At 46.0% G+C, this 17,746-nt stretch overlaps 1 protein-coding gene across 1 annotated transcript; it reads left to right on the forward strand.

The window, feature by feature from the left end:
• The first annotated feature begins 11,168 nt into the window (after positions 1 to 11,168).
• Positions 11,169 to 17,259, forward strand: LOC108289126 (deleted in lung and esophageal cancer protein 1-like). Its single transcript, XM_017508444.2, has 5 exons — positions 11,169 to 11,276; positions 13,589 to 13,788; positions 14,001 to 14,221; positions 15,310 to 15,405; positions 17,142 to 17,259. The coding sequence occupies exons 2-5, from the start codon at positions 13,615 to 13,617 to the stop codon at positions 17,257 to 17,259; spliced, it is 609 nt and encodes a 202-aa protein (XP_017363933.2). The 5' UTR covers positions 11,169 to 11,276; positions 13,589 to 13,614.
• Positions 17,260 to 17,746: the final 487 nt, after the last annotated feature.

Genomic DNA, 17,746 nt, shown 5'->3' on the forward strand with positions numbered 1-17,746 from the left:
CAACTGACCTTGCCAAGAGCAGTTTCAGAGGAGGCGAGGAGGAGTCCTCACCAGAGAGGCTTGAAGGGGAAATGGAAGCCCACATACTGGGGATAGTGCGTACAGTCACATTTTTTAAAGAGTTTATCTCTGAAGAGTAGTGGGAAAAGAGACATGGAGTTAAGACAAGATCAATGTTTTAAGATAGGAGCAATGGGGCCGAGTGCAGAGGCTCACATCTGTAACCCCAACACTTTGGGAGGCCAAGGTGGGTGGATCACGAGGTCAAGAGATCAAGACCATCCAGGCCAACATAATGAAACTCCGTCTCTCTAAAAATACAAAAGTTAGCCGGGTGTGGTGGTGCACGCCTGTACTCCTAGCTACTCAGGAGGCTGAAGCAGGAGAATCGCTTGAACCCGAGAGGCAGAGGTTGCAGTGAGCCAAGATCGCGCCACTGCACTCCAGCCTGGTGACAGAGCGAGACTCTGTCTCAAAAAAAAAGATAGGAGCAAGGATAGCATGTTTGTATGCTGATGGTCCAGTAGCGGGACAAACCAATGATGGCAAAAGGGAGTTTTATCATATAATTTGTAACTATGAGGGAAATGACACTTTGGTAGGCAGTTAGGAAAAGTTAAAACTGTTGACCAAGGTCACAGAGCAGGATGGAACCCATACCTCCATCCCCACCACATCTCGGAATGAGCACAGCACATCTCTGGCTCTGCCCGTAAATAGCCGCAGACCTGTGGGCAGCTTCTGCCCCAGCCACGGGGTAGACAGGCTGACATAGAGGGACAATAAAAGTGAAACCACCTCCGTTAATCAGGGCACAGCATTACATACGAATGGCTGAAGCCTTGCCAACAAGCTCTGGCTATGACAACGGACCAGGAAAATCGAGAGGCTCTTAAGCCAAAACGTGTCTCTGAGAGCTTCTATGAAGCCTGTCTGGAAAACAAACAAATAAACAAGTAAACAAAAACAGTCACAGAGCTCACAGACACAGCTGTCTAGCCCAAGGGCAGAAGGCAGAGGACTCCACAGAACCCACTACTGCTGGGAATGAGAGGAGCAGACTGAGGGCCTATAAAAAACAGAAAATGTGAGGGCCCCTGGGTGAAGAAACATCTCTCCGCTTTCTCACTCAGTTGTGTGGTCCATATACTAGCCCTTGTGACGACTTGCTTTGACCAACAGAATGTAATAGATGTGATGGAGTTTGGGATCTGAGCTTAGGCCTCAATAAGCGATGCATGCTCTTATGCTACCTCAGAGCCCTGTGGGCCTGCCATGTAAGCAAGCCTGTGCCAGCCTGCCAACTATGAGTGACCACACAAAGTAGAGATAAGCCATCCTAGCCCGAGACCATCTAGCCTCAGCCACGGAAGTTGGCTGCAATTGAACGTGTGAGCCCAGCTGAGAGCAGAAGAACCACCCCACTGATCCCAGGCCAAATTGCAAATCCACTGAATTGTGAGCTCAATAAACAGTGGCTATTTTCAGCAGCAAACACTAACTTACATACCCAACTAGTATCCACAGGTGACCAAGTAGAATTCACTGACTATTGGTTTACAAGATATCTTGGTGAAATTACTCAGTGAGACTTTAAACCTCAATTTTTGGCATTGGCACAAAAGATTATGGGCTGAAGCCAGACTTGGGGATGAAAGGCAAATCCTCAAGGATGGGCACAGCAAGGGTGAGGGTACGCTCAGAGGTGAACATGAAGAATGGCACACTGCTGTGGTTTCCATGTTCCCTCCAAAGCTCATGTTGAAATTTAATTGCAATTGTAGCAGTACTAAGAGATGTATCTGTTGAGAGGTAAGTAGGTCGCGATGGCTCTGATTTCATGAATGAATGAATGCCATGATTGTGGGAGTATGTTAATTATCATGGGAAAGGGTTCACTGTAGAGGAACATGTTTGTTCTCCCCTCTCTGTGTGCAATTCACCTCTTGCCCTCTCACCTTCTGCCATATAATGATGTAGCAAGAAGCCCTCACAAGAAGCCAACCCCTTGATTCTGGACTTAGACTCCAGGACCTAATGACCTAATCACCTATCTAATCTCGGCTATCCTGTTATAGCTGCACAAAACAGACTAAGATACACACCCAGCACCATTCCGTGCCACAGTCCAGAAATCAGGCTCAATTTGAGAGCCCATACCTCAGCCCACCAGCTCCAGTGCACAGAGGTGAGGCTTCCCAGGGGTCTGTGCAACCCTCTTCCTTGAGGCAGGACCTCCCCAGACCTCATACAACAAATGCTTTCCCCTCCTCAATGCTTACTTTTCCTTACCTTGTCCACTAGATTCTAGCCAGCATGATCCTACCTCTGTCCACAAAGACTCACAGCAGGCACAGGTACTTCCTGCTTCTGCAAAGGATGCATTCTGAGGATACGTACCAAGGAGGACAGTGCAGAGCTTGGCATGACTCCCTTACACGATGGGGAACATGCTGAGCTGCTTATCCAGCATCCTCATCCCTTTCTCCCCTACAAAGAGAAGAGGAGAAATGTGCCCAGATAAAGACTGCATACCCCAAACTGCCTTACAATGAGAGGAGTCATTCATTCATCCCTCCAGAACTTATTGACATCTACTGGGCTTCAGGCAAGTTCTGGATTCTGGAAATGCCCCAGTGAACATAATAGATTAAGTGTTTGCCCTCATGGAGCCACATGCTAGTGAAGAGAGAAGGTGGCAATAGAAAAATGCCCAAAAAAATAATTTAGAGAGAGTATACCATTTGACGATGACTGCTTTAGAAATACATAGAATAGGGTATGAGAAATTGAGTTTGCACAGCAAGAGTGGGAGCACTATTTTTGTGATATAGTCAAAGAGGACCTCTCTGAAAATGTCTTTTTTTTTTTGGAGATGGAGTCTTGCTCTGTCTCCCAGGCTGGAGTACAGCGGCATGATCTCAGCTTACCGCAACCTCTGCCTCCCAGATTCAAAGATTCTCCTGCCTCAGCCTCCCGAGTAGCTGGGATCACAGCCACCTGCCACCATGCCTACCTAATTTTTATATTTTTAATAGAGACAGGTTTTCGCCATGTTGGCCAGGCTGGTCTCAAACCCCTGAACTCAGGTGATCCACCTGCCTTGGCCTCCTAAAATGCTGGGATTACAGGCATAAGCCACCACGCCTGGCTGAAAATGTCATATGTGAGCAGATATCTGACAAAGATGATGGAAACACAACACATAATATCCAGTGCAAGAGCATTTCAGCCAGAGGGAACAGCAAAGGCAAAGGCCGTGAGGTGAGAACATGCCTCCAGCAGCAGCAAGGAGAGTAGCGTGGCTGAGCAGAAGCAGCAAGCAGCAGAATACTAGGCAATCGGAGAGGTGGCCTGCAGGGCTCTGCTGGTCCCTGAAAGAATGAGATGGGGTCTTGCTGTGGCAGGAGGCTGAACAGAAAGTAACATGGTCTGACTTCTGTTTTAGAAGGATTACTCTCACTGGCACATTGAGAAATGATTTTAAAGGCCAAAGGCAGAAATAGGAGACAGCACAGGAGGCCATTTTCTTAATTTAGTTTTAAAATGATGATGGTTTGGATGAGCGTGATGGCAGTGAAGGCAGAAAGAAGCAGTTAGAAGCCACACCCATTTTTAAAGCAGAGACAACAGGATTTGCTGGTGGATTGAAATGTGCAGCAGCGAGGAAGGGGGAACCTGGGGATTCCGCCTGAGCACCTGGAAGGATGGAACTGCCGTTCACCTAGAAGACGTGGTAAGTTCGAGGTGCCCACTGGACATCCATTACAAACTGAACTGTGCCCTCACCAAGTTTTTATGTTGAGACCCTAGCTCCCAATGTGACTGTATTTGGAGATAGTGCCTTATCAAGGTAATTAAGATTAAATTAGGGTCAAGTACAGTGACTCATGCCTATAATCCCAGCAATTTGGGAGACCAAAGCAGGAGGATTGCTTGATGCCAGGAGTTCAAGACCAGCCTAGGCAATATAAAGAGACTCTATTTCTACCAACAAAATTTAAAATGTAGCTGGATGTGGTGGTATGTACCTGCAGCCTTCACTACTCAGGAGACTAAGGCAGGAGGATCGCTTGAGCCCAGAAGTTCAAGATTCCAGTGATCTGTGATTATACCACGGCACTGCAGTCCAGCCAGGGCGACAGAACTAAAGCCTGTCAAAAAAAAAAAAAAAAAATTAGGTCATGGGGGCATCCGAATCCAATATGACTAGTGTTCTGCAAGAGAGTTCCAGGGACACACAAAGAAAAGGCCACGCAGACACACGGGAGTGGCCACAAGCGAGTCCGGAAAAGAGGCCTCAGGAGAAAGTGAGACTGCCTAAAACCTGATCGCAGACTTCCGGCCTCCGGAACTGTGAGAAAGTCAGTTTCTGTTGTTCATCAGGTCTGTGGTTTTTTTGTTATGGCAACTTGAACTGACTAATAAAACATTCAAGTGGAGATGTGAAGTCAGCAGTTTACATAGACAGGGCTGGAGTTTGGTTGCGAGCTCTGGGCTGGGGATGTGTAGTGGGGAGCGGTGAGCCCTTCTGTGGTCTCTGAGGCCGTGAAACTGAATGAATTCACCTAGGGAGTGAGTATGGGGAGAGGCTTCAGCAATGGTCCTCTGGCACTTTACAGAGGCTGGGGACCGAACATTGGCAGCAAAGGAGACTGGGAAAGGAGTGGCCAGTGGGGAGAGGTGAGAAAAACCACCCCAGAAGCCAAGAGGAGGGAGTGGCAAACTGTCACACGCTGATGAGAGTTTGGGCAAGATGAGCACTGAGAACCAGTCATGGGATGTGGCAAGATGGGTGTCACTGGTGACCTGGAAAAGCCATCTTAGTGTAAAATCCTGGGGCGATTCCCTGACTTACGTGGCTCAGAAAGAAAGGTGGCGAGAGAGAGTCTGGAGACAGACAGTGCCAGCAACTCTCTGAAGAAAGGTCTACTAACGAGTAGTCAATGGAACGGGTGTTGAAGAGGGACATGGGGGCAAGGCAGAAATGTGTTACTGTTCATTTTGTCTCATGTTTGAGTGGTCGCAATCACAGCATGTTATAGCTGAGAGGATGCAGCCTCCATGGAGAAGTGAGGCACTGGCTTCAGATAAGAGCACTGGATTCAACTGCAGAAACAGGAGGGATGGTAGAGTTTACGGGACAGGTGAAAATCAGTTTGAAGACATGGTGGGGAAATTGCCCATCTCTTCTCCAATTGCCTCTATCTTCTCAGTGCAGTCGGAAGCCTGGACTTCAGAGGAGTGAGGAGGATGTGCTGGAGGTGTGAGGAAAGAGACGCTTCACGTGTGTGCTGTGACAGTGCAGGGACCAGGGAACGTGGGACCTTTCGGGGCCACATGAAGGGCCCCATTTGAAGTTGGTGGTTGTGAATCTCAAGTGGGCAAGTGCACACAATCCAGCAGATTCTCCAGACTCCTCCAGCTGCCAGGCAAGGAGCGAGGGGAGGTGGGATGGAACCAAGGTAAGGGCTTTGCCAGACGAGTTCGATGGAGGGAGACAGGCATGGCAGCTGAAGACGCGTGGCAGTGATGCTGGGCTACGGAACCCGGGAAGGCCAAGGGGAAGTGTGAGGAAATAAGCAATAGGAAGGAGGCTGGCAAAAGGTCAGGAGGAGCAGCAATATGTCTTAAACTTGTCCTTCAGTGTTGAAAAATGTTGAGCCGTGCCAAAAGAGGGAAGTAGTTAGTTGGAGAACAGGAAGCACAAAAATTATAGACATACCTCGGAGACATTGCTGGTTCCATTCTGGAACACTCCAATAAGGTGAATATCACAATAAAGTGAGTCACACAAATGTTTCAGTTTCCCAGTGCATATAAAAGTTGTGTTCACACTTTACAATAGCACAATGTCTAAAAACAACAATGTACATAAATTTAAAAATACTTTCTTGGGCCAGGCGTGGTGGTGCGTGCCTGTAGTCCCAGCTGTTTGGGAGGCTGAGGTGGGAGGATCACTTGAGCCCAGGAGTTCTGGGCTGTAGTGCGTTATGCCAATCGGGTGTCTACACTAAGTTCGGCATCAATATGGTGACCTCCTGGGAGCAGGGGGACCACCAGGTTGCCTAAGGAGGTGTGAACAGGCCCAGGTCAGAAATGGAGCAGGTCAAAACTCCCGTACTGATCAGTAGTGGGATCGTGCCTGTGAATAGCCACTGCACTCCAGCCTAGGCAATCTAGCGAGACCCCGTCTCTAAAAAAAAAAATAAAAAATACTTTGTTACTAAGAAACACTAACAATCATCTGCGCCTTCAGCTAGTCAGAGAGTTTTTGCTGGTGGAGGGTCCTGCCTTGATGTTGATGGCTGCTGACTGGTCATGGTGGTGGCTGTGAAGGCTGGAGTGGCCGTGGCAACGTCCTAAAATAAGACACCAGTGAAGTTTGCCACGTCGATCGACTCTTCCTTTCACAAAAGGTTTCTCTGTGGTATGTAATGCTCTTTGACAGCATTTTACCCACCACAGAACTTCTTTCAAAATTAGAGTCAACTTCTCCAACGCCACTGCTGCTTTCCCACTAAGTTTATGTAACGTTCTAAACTGTTATTTCAATAGTCCTCACAGAAACGTGTTACCGTTCCTTTTGTTTCATGTTTGAGTGGAAGCAATCACAGCACGAAGGTCCCTAGGATTTTTGGAATGGTAAATGAGCATTGGCTTCATCTGAAAGTCACAGGCTGCCTAGCCCCTAACAAGAGAGCCAGCCTATGTTTTAAAGCTCTAAAGCCCTATGTTGACTTCTCTCTAGCTGTGAAAGTCCTAGATGGCATCTTCTTCAAATAGAGGGTGTTTCATCTGCACTGAAAATCTGTGGTGTGGTGCAGCCACCCTCACCAGCGATCTCAGCTACATCTTCCCGATAACTTGTACAGTTTCTACGTCAGCACTTACTGCCTTACCTCACACTTCCATGTTATGGAGATGGCTTCTTTCCTTAAGCCTCATGAACAACCTGTGCTAGCTTCCAACTTGTCTTCTGCAGCTTCCTCACCCCTCTCGGTCTTGCTTCATAGAACTGAAGCAAGGTAGGGCCTTGCTCTGGATTAGGCTTTGGTTTAAAGGAAAGTTGTGGCTGGTTTGATCTTTTACCCAGACCACTAAAACTTTCTCCCTTTCGGCCATGAGGCTGTTTCACTTTCTTGTCATTCATGTGCTCACCTTTAATTTCCTTCGAGAACTTTTCCTTTGCATTTGCAACTTAGCTATCTGGCACAAGAGGCCTAGCTTTCAGCCTATCTTAGTTTTTTTACATGCCCTCCTCACTAAGCTTAATTATTTCTAGCTTTTGATTCAAAGTGAGAGGCAGGAAACTCTTTCTTTCACTTGCAGGCCGCTGTGGGGTCACTAATTGGCCTAATTTCAACACTGCTTGCATCTCAAGGAATAGGGAGACCTGAAGAGAGGGAGACTGAAGAGCCACAGGCTGGTGGAGCTGATAGAAAACACACAATGTTTATCAATTCATGCTTTCTTACATGGCTGCAGTTCGTGGCAGCCTAAAACAATTACAGTAGTAACATAAAAAATCACTGATTGCAAATAATAATGAGACATAATAATAATAATGAAAAGTTTGAAATATTGTGACAAATACCAAAATGTGACAGAAACACAATTGAGCACATGATATTGGAAATATGACACCAATAGACTTGCTCAGTGAGAGGTTGCCACAAACCTTCAATTTGTAAAAAACACAATACCCCCTTTTGTGGCCATCACCAAAGCTGGAGCAGCCAAAATGAAGTTCAATCCCTTTGTGACTTCCAACCGAAGCAAGAATGGCAAAAGGCATTTCAATGCACCTTCCCACATTCACAGGAAGACTATGTCCTCCCCTCTTTCCAAAGAGCTGAGGCAGAAGCACAGCATGCAATCCGTGCCCATCCGAAAGGATGATGAAGTTCAGGCTGTACGAGGACACTAGAAAGGTCGGCAGATTGGCAAAGTAGTCCAGGTTTACAGGAAGAAATACGTAATCTACATTGAACAGGTGCAGCGGGAAAGGGCTGATGGCACAACTGTCCATGTAGGCATTCACCCGGCAAGGTGGTTATCACTAGGCTAAAACTGGACAAAGACCTCAAAAAGATCCTTGAACAGAAAGCCAAATCTCGCCAAGTAGGAAAGGAAAAGGGCAAACACAAGGAGGAAACCATTGAGAAGATGCAGGAATAAAGTGATCTTATATGCAAGCTTTCATTAAAACTTGAAACAAGGAGAGAAAAAAACCAATATCTGCAAAATGCAATAAACCAAGATGTGCCTGTCCCTTGTGGAGGGGTGCAGATGCCAACAGTTGCAGAGCTCACAGATTTTAGGGAAGGAGGAGACAGCAGCCTGGAGACGTAAGGTGGACATTGACTCCATCTTCAGTCGCTTTGAGCCAAGAGGCGTGGGAATAAAAGCACAACCCCTTTCCCTGTCCCTGACATACAACCTGGAAAAAGCTGCAGGGGGGTCATAGTCTCGGACGCAAGTAAGATTTTCACTTAAAACAAGAAAGAAAAGGTTTAGAACAGAGGTGGAGGACTGGAGAGATTTTGCTTGTGATTTGGCATGAATCTCAGAGGGCCCAGCGGAAACTTTTGGAATCACCAAGTCTAGGATTCAAATCCTGCCTTTCCAGCTATCGGCCCTGGAGCTTTTGGCTCACTTCTCGACCTCTGGAATGACTGATGGCTGTTGCAAAAGTTAAAGAAAACAAGGCATGCAGAGTGCCTGGTGTCAAGTGGCAGTCAGCCGGCGCCACGCTTCTGATGCTCAGACACGTTTGGATGACCATCTTATCAGTTGTCTTCAAAGCAAAAGCTCTTTCCGCCCCCGGGCTGCTCACGCTTGCACCTTCTTGCCGTCTTTCCCACTCCTTCCGCCTCCTCTCCACATCCCAGCCATAGTTAAGCAATTCTAGCATATCCCATTACTCCCAAGGAAAGAATCCAGTTGTGTATTATCACAAGACCACAGGACACCTGATGCTTTCTGATCTTTAGGCATTTTCTTGAAGCATCTATACTTAAAATGGCTCAACAAAACCCAGTTTCGACTTTTTTTTTTTTTTTTTTTTTTTTGGTGGAGGAGATGGGGTCTCAGCATGTTGGCCAGGCTGGTCTTGAATTCCTGGACTCATGCCATTCTCCCACCTTGGCCTCCCAAAGTGCAGACATTACAGGTGTGCGCTACCACTTCCAGCCTCAACTTTTAAAATAGCTATCGAATGTGGTTAAAGGTGAATCCTAATTAGTAAATGAGGACAATACCTCCATCCTGGGAGGGCTTAAATTAGCCTGTGTGTGAAGAGTCCTTTATGCTGTGCCCAGAAGGAGCAGATGCTCCATAAATGCTCTTTCCTCCTCCTTCTCCTTTCTTCTTAAAAGAGATGCCCAAGGTGCACAAAGAGGCTGTGTCTCTGACATGTTTCAGGTCGCCCCTGTGACATGAACTGTGAAAAGGCAACTGCCGTTTCGTCCTCAAAGTGCATGTGATGTCTCCTCCCTGTGTCCCTGCTCCCTGGCTCTCTGTCCATTACTGGCTCTGTAGGGAGTGACTAGGGCTGCCGTAACCTCGTTCGTAACCTCACCAGCTATGCCTTGACCTTGGCATCACTTCAGTTTAACTTCCGGCTGATATTTGGTAGAGCAAATCTTCCCCCTCACCACTCCTATTCAGCATGGTATTGGAAGTCCCAGCCAGAGCAATCAGGCAAGAGAAAGAAATAAAAAGCATGCAGGCCAGGCGCAGGGGCTCGTGCTTGTAATCCCAGTAATTTGGGAGGCTGAGGTGGGCAGACCACCAGAGGTCAGGAGTTCAAGACCAGCCTGACCAACATGGAGAAACCCCATCTCTACTAAAAATACAGAATTAGCCAGGCATGGTGGTACATGGAGTTACTCAGGAAGTGAGGCGGAAGAATCACTTGAACCCGGGAGGAAGAGGTTGCAGTGGGCCAAGATCGTGCCATTGCACTCCAGCCTGGGCAACAAGAGTCAAACTCCGTCTGAAAAAAAAAAAAAGGAAGACATCCAAAAGGAAAAGAGGAAGTCAAACCCTCCCTGTTCGTGTAGGGTCCAGCCTTACAGGGTCCTGTGAGCCACTCTCTACAGGTGTGGAGACGAGAAACTGTGGAAATACAAGGCACAAGACATCAAGAAAGAGAACACAGAGTTTGGGCCCAGGGGTCCACTGCCAACCAAAGCGCGGAGTCCAGTAGTGGTCCCGAGTGCCTGGACGCGCTGATATTTATTGAATACAAGGCAGGGGGGCAGGGTCAGGAGAGTGAATCATCTGACATGATTAATAGGGTCAAGCAAATCACGTGCTTACAGTACAGGGGGCCCCTCCCTTTCAGGTAGCCGCTGCAGGGAGGGGAGGCACATACGTCAGCATCTTTCTATGTACTTACCAGAAAGATTAACGGCTTTTAGGATTCCTCTGTTCTTATCACAACTTTGAAGAACTTAAAAAGAGCTCCGGGTGAGAAGGCGGAACATGAAAGCGGACAGGGATGGTGACCATCGGAGCACAGCACCACAGAGAGGCATTGAAGCCCTGGATGTCTGCGGGCAGGTCTGGCTAATGTCAGGCCTTCCTCAAAAGCCGGGCAGAGCAGAGTGTTCTGTGGACTCCCCAGTGAGAGGGAAACTCCCTTTCCCGGCCTGCTAAGTAACAGGCGCCTTCCCAGGTGCTGGTGCTACTGCAAAGCTCTCACGCTGGCCTCCTGAGCACTTCTCACAATGTCCCTTCAGTTCCTAACTGTATTTCACCCGATTATGTCTACACTATAAGACAAAAATGTTTCTACACTATAATACTAAGGCAAAGATTAATAGTAGAGAATAATGGTTGCCTTGGATACAGAGAGGAGTGAAGAATTGGGACCACTTATTCAGTCTACCATATTTCTCATAATCCTGTCTTTTTATGGACTTCTCTGTGAGTAACAGTGTTTTAGCTCAAATAACACAACACAGCTTTGCCCCAGGGTTGGCCTCTTTTAAGTGGCTGATAGATGATTAGTTTCTTAAATCTCAACATTCCCACAGGATTCTGAGAAGCAATTTTCTTAGATAGTTTAGGCTTGGAGGATGAAAAAAGTTTGGGTGTGGGTTCTTCAAGGTCAGTCTGGTTGGAAACACCTTGTCCTCCCCTTCCCTTCTGTGCAGTGAAGACGGTCTTCAGATGGTGTGTAGACAGCGAATTGCTACAGAAACATGGCCTGATCTCTCCGGAAGATTACTACACCGATAGAGTGCCGTTTCACTCTGCACCTACAGGTAATGCTTCTGTGCTCCCAACCCCTCTGACAGCATTCCGGGAAAGTTATGCTGTAGCAGAGTCGCATTGGCCACCTCTGCTGCCATTTCCTTGTTCACGGGTTTTTTTCCCCTTTAATTTTGATGGTGACTGTTGGGAAAGTCAAATCTGAGCATGCCAATTTCTCACTAGTGCTTCCCAGTCTGTACAACTGAAGTCCAGGCTTCTCCATGTGGACTATGACGCCCACATCTGCTGCCCAACACCAAGAGTTATGAAAGTGTTTTGAGCAGTAGTTGAACCAAGAGAAGGAAAAACTGAAGACATAGATAAGCAAGGGAGCATGCTTACGGGTTGGAACATGGACCTATGGGCTTTCCCATGCAGAAAAAGAGCAGCTTCCCAACCTCTCAGAAGGGAGGGAAGGCTGAGTGGAGAGGCAGGGACGGTATGTACATGTATGTGACATTGGGCCAATTTCCTGTGATATGGGAGGCAAGATATTCTGAGAGTGAGTGGGGTGGGAGGCTGTGATGTAGGTTTAAGCAGAGAGTTAGACTTTTGAAAGAGTCCCTGTGTGACGGGGAGAAGTCCCTGTGTGGATCCTGGGCCAGATGTCAGGATTGCCTAGCATGCTGGGCTCAGAAGATGAGCTCTCACATAGCTCCAGTTGTGGGACTGTTTGATTCTCTGGGGCTTGGGGGCTGAGAAGGTATTTGGGGTGGGAGGATTGGGATCTAGAAAACTGAGGGGGCTCCTGGGAAGAGCTCCACTGATGGTCTCAGCTACATGGGAAAGTAAGGCAAAAGTTAGTTGGAAACTCACTATCTTATGCAGGTCGTTATGCAGGTCGATAAGAATGGGGCTAACATGTATTGAGGATTTATCAGGCATTGTGCTAAGAGATCTGTGGTGTCCATTTCATTGCATTCTTGCTAGCAGTGAATGCTCTCATTTAACCTTTAGGGGGATGATTTGTTTTTTTTTCTTTGAGACAGAGTTTTGCTCTTGTTGTCCAGGCTAGAATGCAATGGTGCCATCTTGGCTCACTGCAACCTCTGCCTCCCAGGTTCAAGAGATTCTCCTGCCTCATCCTCCTGAGTAGCTGGGATTACAGGTGCCTGTCACCATGCCTGGATAATTGTTTTTTTGTATTTTTAGTAGAGACAGGGTTTCACCCTGTTGACCAGGCTGCTTTAGAATCCCTGACCTCAAGTGATCCACCTGCCTCAGCCTCCCAAAGTGCTAGGATTACAGACGTGAGCCACCGCATCCAGCCAGCGGGTGGGCGATGATCTTGAGGGTGTAAAAAGCTTACACAAACTTTCATTCCTTTGGTGAGCTCTTCAGAAAGTGGGCTCATGTATGTGTACATGCATGTGTGTGTGACAGTGGTCTACCCATGTTCTTTGACCATGTTGGAAAACTGAAAATATTTTAGCACTCTAGTCCTAAATTTCGTTGTTGTTATTTGTTTGGTTTTGAGAACCGGGTCTTGCTTTGTTGCCCAGGCTGTAGTGTAGAAACAAAACCATAACTCACTACAGCCTTGATCTCCTGGGCTGAAGCAATTCTCCCTACTCAGCCCCCTGAGCAGCTGGGACCACAGGCATGCACTACCAAACCTAGCAAAAATTTTTTTAGACGGAGTCTCACTCTTGTTACCCAGGCTAGAGTGCAATGGCACGATCTCGGCTCACCGCAACCCCCGCCTCCTGGGTTCAGGCAATTCTCCTGCCTCAACCTCCTGAATAGCTGGGATTACAGGCACACGCCACCATGCCCAGCTAATGTTTTGTATTTTTGGTAGAGACGGGGTTTCACCATGTTGACCAGGATGGTCTCGATCTCTTGACCTCGTGATCCACCCGCCTCGGCCTCCCAAAGTGCTGGGATTACAGGCTTGAGCCACCATGCCCAGCCAAAATTTTTAATCTATTTTTTGTAGACACATGCTCTCACTCTCACTGTGTTGGCCAGGCTGATGTCAACTCCTGGGCTCAAGTGATGTTCCTACCTTGGCCTCCCAAAGTGCTCTGGTTACAGGTGTGAGCCACTGCGCCCGGCCATTTTGAATCCATAGAATAAGTTTCAGGATCATTCATATGTTGAAGAGCAACTACAGCTGGTGTTGTACATGTGAAAGTTTAGGAGAAAGATAAAGCTAACTGTGACTTTGGTGGTTTTATTTGGTCATCTTAGAAATGCCCACTTCCTTGAAACACTTAGAATGAAAAATGAGTAGTAAAAAAAAAAAAAAATTAAAAGACAAAAAAAATGTCCACTTCCTCACCTTGCTATAGTAATTCAATTTGTTTCCTTGATGCTGGAGGCATCTCTGTACCAGGATATTTAAAAATGACATTTAGCTGTGAGCAGCATTCCATCCCAAAGAAAGAGCTGAACAAGAAGCTTAAAGACTCATGCAGAAAAAAGCTTGCTAAGCTTGAAGATGAGTTAGACCACACTGTGGACAGCGTGACATGGAACTCAACTCCTAAGGCCAAACAAAGGACCAGAGAACCTCTCAAGGTCAGTTTGGAAGCCTGTGCACAGCAGTATTTGGGGGGACAGAGAGGCAGTGAAGGGGAAGGCATTCTGATGACACGAGAAGCTGTGATTAATCCATTGCAGAATAGAGTAGAGCTTGCGTTGGCCATCTATGGGTCATGCAGCTGGTCAGGAAGTCAACACGCACAGTCCCTTTGTCTGTCATTGACTCTGTGCTTTTGTGTGTTTCAAAGAAAACAAGTCCACCAAAGAATAAAAACTGGATGAGCCACTTACGTGTGCCGCAGAGAGAACTAGACCGACTTCTGCTTGCAAGAATGGAAAGTCGGAACCAGTTCCTAAAAAACCCCCGTTTTTTCCCTCCTAACACTCCACATGGAGGCAAGTCTCTTGTTTTTCCTCCAGAGAAGCCAACACGGATAGGAGAATTCCAGAGAACAGAACCAGAACAGAGGTATGTCTTTCCCTGACTTGAACTCTCAGAAAATCTGACCCTTTAGAGTAAACCTAGATGGTCCTCCATTGGTCTGGCTGTAGAGGCCCCTAGACTTGTGGGGCAGGGTAGCAGTATCAGAACAGAGCAGGGCGGCAGGGTCACCCACAGGTGGGCCTTTGGACCTTCCCCAGAGTCCTGGGTTTATGCTTTTCTGACCTGCCAGGGTCTTGAGAAATAGGGGTTGATGTTGGCCCTTTACTCACATTGGAACAATCTGAGTCAAGTGGAAACAATCCCATTAGAGGCATAGGTCTTGAATAATAACAGTGTTTGAAATTTGATTAATTATAAATAATTACTGTAAACTGATTTTTTAAAGAGTGCCTTTGCCTATACATCAGTAATAGTCTTTATGAAAGTAGAGTTGCTTCATAGGTTCATAATTTTAATAAGCCAAAAACTATTAAATTTCTTTATTAGACAACTAATATCTTTTTATTAAGAAAAATTAGATACAAAAATTAGCTGAGTGTGGTGGTGTGCACCTGTGATCCCAGCTACATGGGAGGCAGAAGTAGGAGGATCACCTGAGCACAGGGATGTCGACGCTGCAGTGAGCCAAGATTGTGCCACTGCACTCCAGCCTGGGTGACAGAGTGAGATCCTGTCCCAAAAAAAGAAGGAAGGGAAAGGAAGGGGAAGGAAGGGGAGTGGAAGAGAGGGGAGGGGAGGGGAGGAGAGGGGAGGGGAAGAAAGAAAGAAAGAAAGAGAAAGAAAGAGAGAGAGATTAGAAAAGACTAATATTTGAGATACCTATATTAAAAACCCAGTTACCTATTGGTGTTTAAACATGTAGAGTTTTTCATATGCATATTGAAAATGAAATATGTACCTACTTATGTCTTCACAAAGATTAGATCGTACTGTAAAATGATTTGATAACCTGCATTAACAACAAGAACCAAAAAGAAGACCCCAACAAATGACATATCATGCATATCTTTGATGGCCTTTGTGTATTTATTTTCATATTAATCAGTCACTGCCTACTATTTCATTGTATGGTTGAAACTAACAGCCTCTCTCCCCCTCTTTTCATCCCACAGTTGTGCTGATACTCCAGTGTTTCTAGCTAAGCCACCAATTGGCTTTTTCACAGATTATGAAATTGGACCAGTTTATGAGGTAGTCATCTTGTTTCTGTACAGCTCCCACCCATCTGCTTCTTTTATTTTTTATTTTTTTTGAGAGGGAGTTTCACTCTTGTTGCCCAAGCCGAAGTGCAATGGTGCGATCTCGGCTCACTGCAACCTCCACCTCCCAGGTTTAAGCGATTCTCCTGCCTCAGCCTCCCAAGTAGCTAGGATTACAGGCATGCATCATCACGCCCAGCTAATTTTCTATTTTTAATAGAGACAGGCTTTCATTATGTTGGCCAGAATGGTCTCGAACTCCCGACTTCGGGTGATTCACCCACCTCAGCCTCCCAAAGTGCTGGGATTACAGGCAGAAGCCACGGTGCCTGGTGACTTCCTTATTTTTAAAAAGTCTGTGTTACGGAAATTTTCATCTCTACACAAAACTAGGGGAAAGACTATAACAACCTCTCATGTGCCCAATATGCAGCTTCGACAGTCATCTACATTCTGCCAGTATGGTTTTAACTATCACTCCTACAACCTCTTCATGTGCACGTCAACGTTCACGTGTATGTGCTGGAGTCACATAAGGAAAAGCCCAGATAGCACAATACATCAGTTAGTATCTCTGACAGGTAAGGGTTTTAAAAAGTGACCGCAGTGCCACTGTCACACCCAGCCATGTTAACAACGATTCCTTAATATCGATTAATAGCCATCTATGTCGGATCTTCATTTTTTTTTTAAGTCCATTTATATTTTGTTTGTTTGCATCAGAATCTAAACACTGCATTTGGTTGAAGTATCTCCTAATTCTCTTTTAGTTGATAATAATTCCTCCCCCACCTCCTGCTTTTTAAAAATGCCATTTATTTATTGAAGAAACTGCAATTTCTTACATCCTGGATTTGGCTAATTGCATTATTGTGGTGACATTAAACATGTTCTTTTATCTTCCATATTTTCCACAAACTAGTCATTAGAGATTTGATGAGATTCAAGTTCCATTTTTCCTAACTTTTTGACAGGAATACTTTTTTGGTGGCACTGTGCATTTCTTGTTGCATTCCATCAGGAGGAAGCATGGGATCGAGGTTCCCATTATCAGTTATGAATGGTGTCAGGTGTTGTAAGTCTGATTCATTCTCTATGAAGTTCTGATCAAACTTTCACTTAATAGTTAACAGCCTAGATGACTGTCAGATGACTATTGTTCAGATCCATTTTTTCCTCAATTAGGGTTTACAAAACGGTAATTTCTAATTCTGTTATTCCTTCTACATTTATTAGCTGTGATTTTCTATTTAAAAAACAGAAACAAAACTTTCCTTCTAACTTGGATTCCTATCTCCTCCTCTTTCTTGTACTCTCCTAACATCTATAGGTAACTATTCTATTAGTTTCTTTGTGAACCATAAGCAAATGTGTATATATATTTGAACCCCCTCTCCCTCTTACTGTCCTCTACATCTTGACAGTATATCCAGTAATTCCTTCAAAAGCAGAGACTTCCCTCACTCCTTCTTCCCAGCTTTTTTCTTTTAAAAGCCTCCCACCATTTTGGGGAATCAGGTCAAGACCAAGCTTAGCAGTCACCAACTCTGCTCACCAGGTGCAAAGACAACTAGGCCTCCTGATAAGAATCCCTTCACACACACATGGATTGCATTTTATAGTTTAAAGAGCACTTACACATCCATAATTATTTCTAACCACTAAGGGCAAAAAGCAGAGCAATACGATAAATCTACATGCTGAACATTAGAGGAAGTATTTTGCTTACTCCTTGGACTTAACAGTAATGTGTTGTCTTTTGTACATCTGGGTCTGGGACTTCTGTATGTGGCCATCAAGTTTCAAGGACAGTTGGAGAAGCTGGCAAACGTGCAGAGGAAGGGGGTTAAATCATGTCAGTGAGGGAGTAGAACAGGGAAAAGGGAGAGCTGCTCAAGGACATATGAAGATACTCCTCTGCAGGGCCTGAAGATGCCTGCCATGGAAGTCTGTACTCAGACTCTGGAGATTCTGAGGCTGTAGATGAGGCAGACATAGACTGCCAGGGAGCAGCCTTTCCTCCGGTCTTTGCTTACTTTTCTAATTCTCATTCCTTTGATGTTCATAACATTTATTTACCCAGCTAAACTATAAAGTGTAAGGATAAAAACGTTTCACATTTTCAGTCTTTAAAAATTTATGTCTCTATCGGGCACGGTGGCTCACGCCTGTAGTCCCAGGACCTCGGGAGGCTGAGGCGGGTGGATCACCTGAGGTCAGGAGTTCAAGACTAGTCTGACCAATGTAGTGAAACCCTGTCTCTACTAAAAATACAAAAAATTAGCCGGGCATGGTGGCAGGTATAATCCCAGCTACTCTGGAGGCTGAGGCAGGAGCATCACTTGAACCC

Source organism: Cebus imitator, unplaced genomic scaffold (genome assembly GCF_001604975.1).
Source record: "Cebus imitator isolate Cc_AM_T3 unplaced genomic scaffold, Cebus_imitator-1.0 Scaffold391, whole genome shotgun sequence".
Taxonomy (NCBI): domain Eukaryota; kingdom Metazoa; phylum Chordata; class Mammalia; order Primates; family Cebidae; genus Cebus; species Cebus imitator.

What these genes read in the sequence shown, in the direction of transcription:
- LOC108289126 (XM_017508444.2), top strand. Translation starts at nt 13,615, where the DNA reads ATGACATTTAGCTGTGAGCAGCATTCCATCCCAAAGAAAGAGCTGAAC. An exon ending in GGACCAGAGAACCTCTCAAG is followed by an intron (nt 13,789 to 14,000) that starts GTCAGTTTGGAA and finishes TGTGTTTCAAAG; the next exon opens with AAAACAAGTCCACCAAAGAA. An exon ending in AGAACAGAACCAGAACAGAG is followed by an intron (nt 14,222 to 15,309) that starts GTATGTCTTTCC and finishes TTCATCCCACAG; the next exon opens with TTGTGCTGATACTCCAGTGT.